The 12,976-nt window shown below is 36.4% G+C and overlaps 1 protein-coding gene across 4 annotated transcripts in view; it reads right to left on the reverse strand.

Moving 5' to 3' along the window:
* The window catches only part of PTPRO (protein tyrosine phosphatase receptor type O), a 1,723,724-nt gene that overhangs the window by 348,720 nt on the left and 1,362,028 nt on the right, over positions 1 to 12,976 (reverse strand). For 3 of the 4 annotated variants that reach the window (XM_044088440.1, XM_044088441.1, XM_044088439.1), the window contains exon 17: positions 11,911 to 11,994. The exons of the other annotated variant lie outside the window; for it this stretch is intronic. In XM_044088440.1, the coding sequence (XP_043944375.1) occupies positions 11,911 to 11,994 (84 nt within the window). The remainder of the gene's footprint in view (positions 1 to 11,910; positions 11,995 to 12,976) is intronic. 4 annotated transcript variants of the gene reach the window in all.

Here is a 12,976-nt window from a genome sequence, read left to right on the forward strand (position 1 = left end):
TCTATTCTAGGGCCACTTCTTTTTTCAGTCTTCATAAACGAACTACACTCAGTCATCCCCGAAGCCACCTGTATCCAATATGCAGACGACTCAACCCTAATATGTTCTGATGTCTCTCTATCCAATTTACAAGTAGCCACCCAACTCTGCTTTACTACAGTCGAAAAATGGCTTGCAGAGCGTAAGCTCATCCTAAACCCAAATAAAACCAAATTGCTTCTCTTTTTCCCCACTCCAGCCCCTCCCCCCACACATCTCACTATACAATCTAATAATGGAACCATCATCTCACCCGACTCCTATACAAAACTACTAGGAGTTGTCATTGACAACAAACTTAGATTTGATATGCATATCAATCAAACCATTAAGACTGTAAATACGAAACTTGGATCCTTATACAGAATAAAGAACTTTCTAACCCCTTTTGCCAAATTAGCCATTGCTCGTACTCACCTTCTTTCTACTCTCCTATATGCCTCTCCTGTTCTTTCTTACCTTAACAAATGTGAATTGAACAAACTCTCTGCTTCTTATAATCACATAGCCAGATTTGTAACTGGATTGCCCTTTAGAACGCATCATTGCCTTAATCTGAAAAAACTTGACTGGTTAGAACTACACAATCTTCTCAAGTTGAACCAACTCACAGAAGCATTTAAAATCCTTAAACAACCTGATAAAACCCCTGCACTGAGTAATATAATTATTCCTTACTCTAACCTAAGCTGCCTTCACTCCTCCAACAGACACCTTGTCCACACCACCAAATCCAACAATATGGGTGGTGAAGCTCTCTTCGCTAACACCACTGGAAAGCTATGGAATTCCCTCCCCAACAACCTTAGGCTAATTTCCTCCCTTGGTCAATTTAAAAAGACTCTAAAACAACATTTTAAGGCAAAATGGCTCTGCCCATGCGTATATCCAGATTAGATGCCCTTTGTTAAACATAGGCCTCACTTATTCCATAACTAATCCAAATCCAATAGGACAACCTAGAGAGGGGACCTTTAATCCATCTGCCTACTAACTGCTCACCACCGTAACCATATAACTGTCTCAATTTACCTATTGCACTACTTTAATAATTGTATTAAGAACTGTAGTTAAACTGTCAGGTTATAGTAACTAATTTTTATGTAATTTGTATTCTCCTATTTTTTCCTTCTTTTATTTTATTTTTATTTCTATTTCACTGTATTGTAACTATATTGTCTTGTACCTATGTGGAGCTTTTCTCCCCGGGCCTCCACTGAAAATGGACATGTATCCAGTCGGACTATCCCGGTCAACAAATGTAAAATAAATAAATAAATAAAATAAATGTTTATCGGCCTTAAGTAGTCTAATGACTGAGTTCAGTAACAAGGTGTTGTAGCAGGTTTGTCTATTTACTATGAAACCCCAACTGATCTTGGGAAATAATAGAGGGGAGTATATTTTTCACACGACTAGCTAAAATCTGGGCTAGTATTTTAATGTCAGTATTTATGAGGGCAGCTGGCCTGTAATTAGATGGATCTGTTGGGTCAGAATTTGGTTTAGGAATAAGGATGGTTTCAGAGTTATTTATATAAATATCCATTATACCATGTTGTATTATATAGTTGTATACTTTTAATAGGATTTTTGAGACAGGTTTTGAGAATATTTTATAAAATTCAGAGGTATACCCATCAGGTCCTGGAGATTTACCTGATTTAAGATTATTTATTGCATCTTTTATTTCTTTTAGATGGACTGGTGATCCTAGGAGTTTTTGTTGGTCCTGTGTGACTTGTGGAAATTTTAAGTTATGAATGAAGTCTTGAATTTTTTCATTTAAAGGCAGAAGGGGCATGTTATACAGATTTTTATAAATGGTCTCAAAAACTCTTAAAATGTCTTGGTCTTCATAGTTTACTTGTCCTTCATAGTGTATTTCTTTGATCCTTGGCGGTCCGTTCTTTATATTTATTAGTCCGGCTAAGAATTTTGAAGGAGCTTGCGCCTATTCTGAATAATGGTATAAGGACCTGCTTTCTAAAAAAGTTAGGTTTTCTAGATAGTTTTTATGTTTCTGCCATTCAATCATTTTTTTGTCTAATTCTTTTGAGTAATTATGTTGTAATTGTATTTTGGCTGATGCAATCTGAAATTCTAAGTTAGTTCTAATGTTAGTGTATTTTTTTTTTTTAAACCAGGCAAATTTTTGTATTATAACACCTCTAATAACTGCTTTAGCAGCTTCCCATTGCTTGTCATAGGGTATCTGAATGGATATAAAATCCTCATCCAATTAAACTAGAATGCTAGTTATTTCCTTAGCTACCTCCTGATTTTGAACAATTTTAGGATTTAAAGTCCATTAATTAAAATAGGGGATGGTTAGTTTGTGGTTTAAGCGATGTATGGAAATGTTACATTTAGAGTGATCTGAGATAGTTCTAAGAGAGATGGAATATTTTACCTTGTATGATCGAAAAAGTTGGGAAATTAGAAAGGCATCTATCCTTGACCAGGATTTGTGGGCAGACAAGAAGAAAGTGTATCTAGATACTGTTTTGTCATATTGAAAACTGGTATAGGGATCAAATAAATCAAAAGTGTTTTGCAGATCATCGTAGGCTATCGTAATACTATGTGATTGCCTGGTATCTTTGTGTGACCTGTTTTTGTTTGGATCTAATAATGCATTCCAGTCTCCCCCAATAAACATATAAGTGATTTGGGTAGTCCGCTAAAAGATTACAGATTTCGTATATAAATAGTTGTTGGTTAGAGCAGGGGCTGTAGATTTTCTCAAAAAGTAAGGGTTTGCCTGTGATATGATGCTTACTAGTAAAAAGAGCCCATCTACCCTTTGAGTCTGTTTTTATGGAGAGGATCTGCCCCGGTAGGCTTGGTTTATAATAACAGCAATCCGTCTAGAAGTGGAATTAGAACCCGCAGCTATTAGTGTGATCCATTTCCTTTTCCTTTCCTTTTCCCAAAGTTGTTATGGTCAGGTGAGTTTCTTGAAGAAAAGTTATCATTGATTTGTTTTGATATGTGATATGCATGACTAGGTTTCTTTTACCTTTGTCTAAAATCCCCTTAACATTCATTGAGTCTATAGTTATCATCTCAAGAAGTTAAAATTGTAATAATTTTTAATGATAAATAATAAAAAATAAGTGACTAAAGAGAGAGATGAGAACTGATAGGTAACTGTGCTAAGTAATTTGTTCTGTAAAGTGACTTCTATACTCCAATCCCCCTTGTATGTGCCTAACCACCCATCCCTCTGCAATGGTAGGTGAGTATGAAGTGTAAGTAGAGAGTCTGAGTTAGAGTGGAGTGTTCAAGTAATAGAGGGATGTCAATAAGACCTACAGATTTCCAAATGTACACAACATCTGTAACAACTCCCGCAGGGCAGTCGCCTATAAGAAAAATGTTAAACAAGCGGAAAATATCTGATCATATATAGAAACAGTATTAAACATATCTGTTTATAAAAGGGTGAATATGTTATTTATTCTATTTTTGTTTTGGCATCAGACTTCAAATGAAAGTAGATTTGCCTGTCATGTTAGATCTGCCTGTGACAACTTTTGCAAAATATGATTTTTTTTTAAATGGCAGCTACAGATTTGCATGCATCAGTAGCAAACAAAAACATTTCAGAATATTTACTTAATTCCTTTACTGCAAAGGAATAATCCCACGACCATTCAGTTGTCTTGTAAGCCCCATCATGCTAAGTTGGGGCCAGGTTGATAAACAATATTTTACCACAGTACTCATTTGATAACAAAAAAAAATACATTTTAGTGGTGGGTAAAGGTTCCTATACCTTCCCATGCAGGAATATTTACCCTCTGAACAGTTCAAAATATTACAACTATACTGGACCGTGGGCAATGGATATTTACCCAACCCAGCTGCCTCTTATTGATATTTTATTACTGTCTGCTGAATTGCAAATTGAGTTTCTGCTGTAACAACAATGTTGATGTTTTTATTAACCTTTAAAATGGCTTTTCCCACAGAAACTGTCAATCGGAATTCAGCCATTATATGTGCATAATATATAACTCCTCTGAATCCTGTCATACATATGACAACGTCATACATGTAAAAATCTTATCAGAACAAATGTCAAAGTTTTATGTAGATCATTTATTGTAATCATTATTTTTGTCTTATTAACTTCCTTTCTGTTGTTTTACTTCTGTATCTTTTACAGCTGTATGCTGTATTTTTACTATATGTGCATTCCTTGGAACTTTTCTCCCCGGGCCTCCGCTGAAAAAGGACCTGTGTCCAGTCTGACTTTCCCGGTAAAGAAATGTAAAATAAATACATAATAAATAAATAAATAAATAAATAAATAAATAAATAAATAAATAAATGTATAGTCCCATCAAAACAATTCATTAAGGTGTGCCTTTTGAGTGTGCTGTGCTTAAATGAAATAATCTGTACTACCTCCATTATTTTTTCATTATTATATAATGAAATGCAATACATGATCAAACATGATCAGTAATGACTGCTTAATTGATATCAACAGTATGTCAGAGGATCTTGCCTTTTTTTTCACTTCCTGTTTCACTGCTGTCCACAAAAACACATAATTGTTTCCCTGTAAACACCTGTAAGCTTTCTCAAGGCTGTTGTCTTTGATATTCTGTATTTGCCATTACAGTGAAACTCCCTTGGTTCTGTTTCTTTGGCTGAATTCATATCTACAGGCTTGTTTCGCTCACAATACAAATCTTTCTCACATGTACTTTTTGGTATACTTGTTGACCATGAAATAGGTTAATATTTCCTGAACATCTATACATGGCTATGAATACTCCATGTTACTGCTATCCTCAGAGGGGAAGGGAGTTCCCACCTTACAAACACAGATCATGCAGGCTGCAGTCATGAAAACGTTAAGAAATTCAGATGAATTAAAAGTACCAATGTGAATAGTTTGCTGCACAATGATGACCTACACAACCAAGAATGATTATGGTAGGTACAGAGGGGTTTATTTTATGTAAAAGCATCATCTGCCTTTCCAACTCATCAGATAATGGCAGCTGTGAATACCCCCTTTACATCTTTGTTCACACATAGTTGAACTTGGAAGGTACAGTAGCCAAAGGGCATGTGCATGCAAAGATACAAAGCTGAGATTTTCAGTTCCTGTTGGGGTATGCAACAGCTTCTATGGTTCAAGGATACAAAAACAAAAGGAACCGAGCATATTGTGGTGAGAGCATTCTGTATTGTACATATGACATTGTATACATCTGCCATTTAACAGTTTCCAGTCATGCTATACTGCTTATCTAGCTAAATCTGTGCATGAATATGCAGCAGTTATGCTGTTTGCATGCCTTGCAGATATAAACAAACCAGCTACATAAGCAGCAATGCATCTGGATAATTTTGGTACACACTGCGTAAAAGAGCATCCACAAATGATATTCTCCGGGTGGGTAACCTGGCATTGCATATGCTCTACTATGTGTCCTGCTTTTCACTCTGCCTGTGTTAAAATATGCATACTTTACTACGTGGACTGGCCGAAGGTGGATCTATTCTGTATGACAGCATTGTAAAGTGACCTGTAGTGGTATTGGGTGAGCTCCAGCATCATTAAATTATAGTTAATGAACTTTTGAAGTTCTGTGTATTGAAACATTTTTATTATCAGTAATATTATTATTTACTTGTTAAACAGGTAAACTCATTCATCAGATGTGTCTGTTTCCACAGCTGACCCATGAGGACTTTCCAGATGGGTGATTTTTTTCAGAGATGTAAAGTAGATTAATTGAGATTGAGGAAATTAAACCACTGACATAGCTCACTTTTAGCACGTAATCATAATCTTCTGAACTACGCTGCTAGACATTTGAGTTAACAACCAAGGTGACTTAAAAAGACTGGATTGGATGGGGTAGACACAAATTTATAGTTTGCCTGCAATTCCCCTTAAGATTAATCTGATAATCTTATGACAGTCTTCATAAGTATCCGCAGATGAAGTGCAGAGATTTGCCCAAAGACTTGGATTTCAGCCTAAGGGTGAGTCCGTTTTTGAGTTTTTTGTAATTTTTGCTAAAATAAGTCAGATTTGTCTTATCTGTTTGGCATCAGAAAGGCCCATTACAAGTGTCCTTGTTTTTATTCTGACTGCAAGATGCTGTCTGCCTAATGTTTGCATATTCCCTTCTATCCACAGAGGACAGCTTCAGGTATTTAGGTATATTTGTATTTGTCACACAAAGATTGATTATGTTGATTACTTTCTCCAATAAATTTTGACTAGACATTCTGTGGATCCTTTCTCAGAGATCTCCTGCTCCGAACTGAGTAGGATTAAGTAATTAATAAACAGATGTAAATGCTATAATAAAACCTTAAGGACATTTCACCTAGACCAATATCTCCAATTACAAGGTATCTTTACCTTCCACACCTGATCCACCTGATTAACTCACTCTTCTTAAACTGTGATTCAGCTTACCACACCATTACTGGTCTAATCCCATAACTCATATTCTAGTCCCCTGTTTCATCATACTGGTTTCTAGTAGATTTCTTAACCTAGATGCTACTGACCATTATCTCCACCACCACCACTAGTCCTCCTACTTTAACTCAATTCACCCTTTTCTATTCCACATATGCAACTGAACATGTATTTGATTTGTCAGAACTTTTACTCATACATTGTTTGGGAGAGTTTGCATACTTACCCCTAAATGTGTATCACTGTTATTTGTATGCTCTACATTGCTTTGTTACATTCTGCTATAACCAGGGATGAGCATGTAATTGGTCATCGTCTGTTTTAGTGTTCTACCCTGGTAAACAAATTTAAATTTAAAAATAAAGATAAAATAAGCCTACAATGGTAGTAGGTGAGCTTCACAGGCCAGAGGTACGCAGTAGCGATAGCCCCATTTATATCAAAATGCCAAGATTTTCATTAGTATTAAAATATAACAGGGAATTATAGTCCCTGATCATGATCTGCTGCTGGCTCATTTCCATGTTATTATTTATTTATTTATATTTGTTTACTGGGGTAGACCATTTGCAGGCACAGCCCGGGTGAGTAGGATCACATAAGAAATGAGCAAAATATATTTACAGATTCAAATATATTATAAAGAAAAATCTACATATTTACAGATCCAAGAATATGCTACAAGATTTGGTTTAGGTCTGGCTTTGTTTGCATCATTTATTTATTTATTTGTTTATTTATTTATTTGTTTGAGTAGGTAGTTGGCTGATCAGTCAACAGCTACTTGACTGAAAATATACTGTGCGCCAAAAAATAAAAAGGAATTAAAGACTGCTGCAAGAAGACATTACAGAAGATTTCCTAATTTCCTGAAGAATAAGCAATATTGTGATGATGCAGAAGATTATATTAAATAGTGGAGTGCAGCAGGCAGAACTCAGAGAAAATTATAACTTGTTTTTTGCTTTTAGCCAGGAATTTTTTTTTCTTGTTAGGTGACATATGTGGTGACTCCCTGGCCAAAGTTTTGCTGATATTACGTACACTTCACAGAACACTTATTTGTGCTCTGGATCAGACCTAATAAAAATGACTTATTTTCTGAAGAGACACAAGGTGGAATTCATACTAAATAGGAGAAATATGGCCAGTATATTGGGAAAATTTCCAAAATCTTTTCACTAAGTACTATGGGATCTTTAAACATTCACCTGTGCTACCACACACACTGACAGATTTATGCATGCATTCTTTCATTTAATTTATTCTTTAATTTATTTTGTAGCCACTAAATTAGCTGGTCTGAGGACCCTTTTCAGCCGCAACCTACACCATCTGGGCAAACACAGTGAATAAAACATATAGACATTGCTGCATATATATAAATACAATAAATAGCAGAATATAAGCACCTCTAATAGACTTCAGAATGTGAACATTGGTATGACATAAACAAGATAGCAGACTATAAACATTACTCATGACCTGTACAATGTAAAATCTAGCAGTTTTGACTGACATACATGTACAATGTATTTATCTGTGGTGGTGCAGTGGTAGTGTTGTTGCCTCACAGCAAGAGGTTCTCCCGTTCGATTCTCAGCTGAAGTGCAGGGAGTGCCTTCTGTGTGGAGTCTGCATGTCCTCCCCGCGTTGGGTGGGTGTTCAAAAGACATGCGTAAATGGGCGTGCCCTCGTTGAAGGTTGAACGTCAAGCTGGCACCTCTGCATTCGTGAAAATCTACCGCCAATCATTAGCGGACCAGAGTTCCTATGTGGCGACCCCTAACTGGGAAAAGCCGAAAGACAATAATAACAACATGTACAATGTATTTACATTAGCAGTATGGGAGTGACAGTCAGATAATACTAGCTTCTACAAAGTCTAATATGGATGTGAAAAAAGGCATATTAATGTACACTGCACTTGGTCAAGTACATTTAGATTTGAACTTTTCCAATAGGCTTTGGCATAAGTTGATAAGGTGTACCTGCCTTTGCCTTAAATTACAAATTACACTGTTATAAAAATTAAGTTCAACAAACTATGTACATGATATACATATATTCATATGCATGTTAGCATACATTTAGAATTTGTATGATTATGACTATAGCAGGAATAGGGTAATTTATATTCTGTATAAGTTTATGCTGAAGATAGGTAAACATGGCATCTTACAATCTAGCATCCTCAAAGCAATTGCATTTGTATTCACTTTTTTCTTTTTCATGAACTTTTATCATGCCAGCAGGGAGGTGCTGCCTTCAGGAAGGCTTTTTCAGTTGTAGGCAACTTGTATGGAGGTCTCCCTAGAGATATAACTTCAGATGCTGTAAGAGAAGTAGGTTCCCTTTCAAATAGTATACTTTTGACAGTGGCAGTAGGTGTTATGTAGCAATTTACAGGTATGGGCATTTAAGAGTAAAGTGGTTCTAGGTATCATTGACAAATGACAGCCACTGACACTTGAGATCCATGGTGCAGTGCTGTTTCATGTTATTGGTCAGATGAATAAATCTGAGGATTCTAGATCATGTGGTTTGGAGTAGAAGAGAGTTGTGGGGTGATACTATGTAATTGGTGGGCACTGCATATTCTAACTTGGGTAACAATGCATGGTTTGTTATAACGCATATAACACAGGAATACAGGAACATAGGACTAACACTGCATGTGATTGTGAAGACCATAAGATTCCTAGCCATATATACCTTTAAAGTGACACAATGAAAGTTCTTAACAGTTTGATATTGCATAAGGAACCTTTGGCTGACTCAGTACTATGTTGACTATTATTTTTGCGTGAAGAGTGATAGAAAGATTAGGGATGAGCATGACTCCTTAATATTATTGTGATGTAGTTACTGATGATATACTGTACTTCCCTGATAAAGTCATGGATGACATCATGGTTTAGAATTTTATTGCAGGTTGTCACATCAGGTGTGCAACACCTCCCCCTTCTACTCCACAGGAAAATGAATCCTACTAACTGGTGTGAAACTAGAGCTCACAGTCAAAATAAATTCTTGGGTTCTTGATAAGATTACAGCTAAACAGACAACCAAGATGCTCAGCCATGTCTAGTACTGGTGGGAGACTAACCATGCCCCCATAAGTAGATTTTCCTCAAACATCCTAGATTAAAATTTGTGGTCACCCATCCCATTACCCAGACTGTCTTTAAAGGCTGCTAAACAAGAACTCTGCTTAATTTATATGGGCAGCCTCTTCTGTAAATGGGGAATATTTAGTGTTAGGTTTCTCTTGCACTATTTGGTGATGCTGCTATAGTAGTTTAGATTAGGATTCTAGTAGTTTAGGTTTGGCCTCTAGTTTGGGTGTTTGCTTTACCACTTATTTTGTTTAGGTGAAGAATTCAAAGAGTGCTGGGCCATTCACATCATGGAAGGCTATGCAGAACCCCCCCCCCCACACATACACACACTTTGGAAGGTTCATACCAAAAGGGGCACTGTATTTGATAATAGGCTTCATAAGGGAATACTTAAACAGGACTGTAATTTATTTAGAACTTCAGGAGATGCCTTAAAGGATAAGTTTTGCAAGGCAGAAGGATTTTCTAACCACCATATAGATACAGTGGTCAAATGCGAGTCAGTTGACAACAAAGGTGCTCAAGTCCATGATGATTATATCTGATTTAAGTGGAACATTATCTATATGGTAAGCAAAAACAATGACATCTTCTTGGTATCAAAGGCATTTGAGCAATCAGTTATGACACTGTTGGAGCTGTGTTTTACTGGAATGTATATGAGCTCAGGAATACTTTACTTCAATAGATACAGCTATAAAAATGAGATTGCAAAGACCAGAATGAAAGGTGACATCATCAGAAGCTGCATTACAGATACAAGAGAATAGATTAGAAGTCAAATAACCCTGACTGGGGCCACAGATGTAACAATATCATATATTCTTTTTTATAAGTATACCAAAATACTACAAAGATCTGATTTCCACTGTTTGACACAGTTCATATTGCATCGCATTGACATTTTATAGGAAGAAGTACTGTATTAGTGTTGAAATGGGCAACTTATGGATGCTAAAGATTTGGTCACACAGAGCAGCACTATTCACAAAGCAAGGCTTTATTCGTGGGCAAAATAATTAGGGAACTGTGTGTAAAGATGAAAGATATAAATGGAAACTGTAATAAAAAATACAGTATTGCTGACTGTGTTTGTTTTCCTCCACAAATCATAATCAGGTAGTATAAGAGAATGCTCAAACAGATAACCCTGGCCTGCAAAATACAAGAAACACGTATTTTAAGGAGGAAACTGCATATCATACCCTCCGCTATGCTGCCTGCAGTGCCCTTTTTAATAATAATATGACCTGTCAGGATCCAAAATGGTGAAGGTTTTTTATAAACCAGATGAACTCATTTGGTGCAAGTGCCTGTATTTAGAGGTGACCCAGGAAGAGTGTCATGTTAAGTTACACAGAGGTCTATGGATGTTTTGGGAAACCAAACCCAAACTACACTATGAAACTTAACAGAAAACCGTAGGCTTAAGCCCCTGAGTTAACTGCCAGATAGCACTATTCAGCTGTACCAAGGTGCTCTTTCCAGACATTGCTGATGGGATACGTTGGTACTTTGCCACTGCACATTCTCAAAGCTGCTAAACCCAGCATTGCAAAGCCAGATAAAATTATCCTCATTGTAACCTCTCTGACAAAAATCATGTCATACTGACACAACAGAACCAGGCAAGAGAGACCTCACACTTGCACAGTTTTGATATAAACACTATGCACTGCTGTAACTTTCAACCACCATTACCAATGAAAATATAGCAAAAGAGTATGGAACTTGGCAGCCACAGTATTCATACTGGAGTTTGCCTTTTTAACTTTATGGGCACTATAATGTGCATAAGCAGATATATTTTATACTGTTCTTGTTTTAGCAGTCACTCTATTTTCAGGCATCGCTGTTTTGGATCCTCATATGTTAGAACATTATTATTCATGTACTGTGGTGCAGACAAGTTTCAAAAACAAATACTGACCTCCTTCTTTACATCTCATCCATTTTGTAATCATCTCCTTGCCTTCATGGGAGCAGTCATCACATTTTTCTTCATGTGGGTAGTCATTTTGTGTCTCCTAATTAAATCAACCACTGAGCTCAGAGACAGACACTCCTAATTACCTCCTAGAATCATCTATCCCAGACTCTAAAATGTTGGTGACAAAACCAGCCTTGTGAAACTATTACAAGTAACTGGAATTCCTGACATACTGTCAAAGCAAAGCCATTACTGTTGTATGCTAATTAAATATCATATTATTTTGGCTTGCAGCTTTATGAAACTAGTTTTAAAATACAATTTTTATTATAAAAAAATTAACCCAGAAAACTTACCATGGATTAATGTAAAAAGCCAAGAGGTAGTCAGTCCAGACGCAGGATGGGAGTAGAGTTAGGAAAGCAAAGATACTTCTACGCCTAGGAAAAGTGAACGAGACATGGCAACAAAGACAAGAGCGTGAGAAGTTTTGCACAAAAAGATTTCAGTTAGTTCAGTGTTGCACTAGTTAGTAAGACATAACAGCAGACACAAGTAAAACATGATGAATTGTTAGTCACTATAAAACATTCAGTGTAGCCTTTTACAAAAGTCCATTCACTAGGAGCAAAAGAAGTAACCAGCACTAGAAGTGTGGCAGCAAAAATAATAATATTAAAAGTGAAGTAGTGATAGTAGTTTTTGTTGTGGGGGATTTTAACCTTTTTGTTGTCTTTACAGTAACATAGAAAAGAGCACAGAAATTAAAAAAAGAAAAATAAATATTAGGAATACGGATAAATTCATACAACATTGCAATGCAAGAAATTGTATAAAATAAGCCCTTGTCACTGCGGTATTACAGCTTCAGATTTAAAATGAAGTAGGTGTTGATTATTAGATGATATCTTCTGAGACCACTAAATTAGTTGGACAATAAGTTTTTTTTTTTTCATTTTCACAGGCAACGATCTACACATGCCTCAGCAACTTGTTTCTTCAGAGCTTGCCTCCAGCATATTTCAGCTTCACACTATGAGTGCCACCATCACTCTACTCAAGGGATTGTGAGGTGCTATATCCCATCAATGAGACTAGGGGGAGCTAACTGAAGGCCTTTCCTTAGGCTAGAAGCATTTAGGACCTATTTGTAAATTACATGCACAGCATAATCAGCAATCTGTGTGGATCATGCTGTACCATTGATATGTTACTGCAGCTTCTAGGCAATCTGTTCGACAGGCTGACAGTCACAGAAGCTGGGCACTAATAGCACTGCCACGGATTCCAGTAATGTGGGGAACCAGAGGATTAGTCAGCATCCCAGACAATGCGTGCATTATTTTGGCCCACTTACATGGCAAACAAACATTTTAACCTAAGGTATGTTCACAAGATGAAAAACAAGCCATTCCTAATTAC

Source organism: Protopterus annectens, chromosome 11.part0 (assembly GCF_019279795.1).
Source record: "Protopterus annectens isolate FY-2018-M chromosome 11.part0, PAN1.0, whole genome shotgun sequence".
Taxonomy (NCBI): Eukaryota; Metazoa; Chordata; order Ceratodontiformes; family Protopteridae; genus Protopterus; species Protopterus annectens.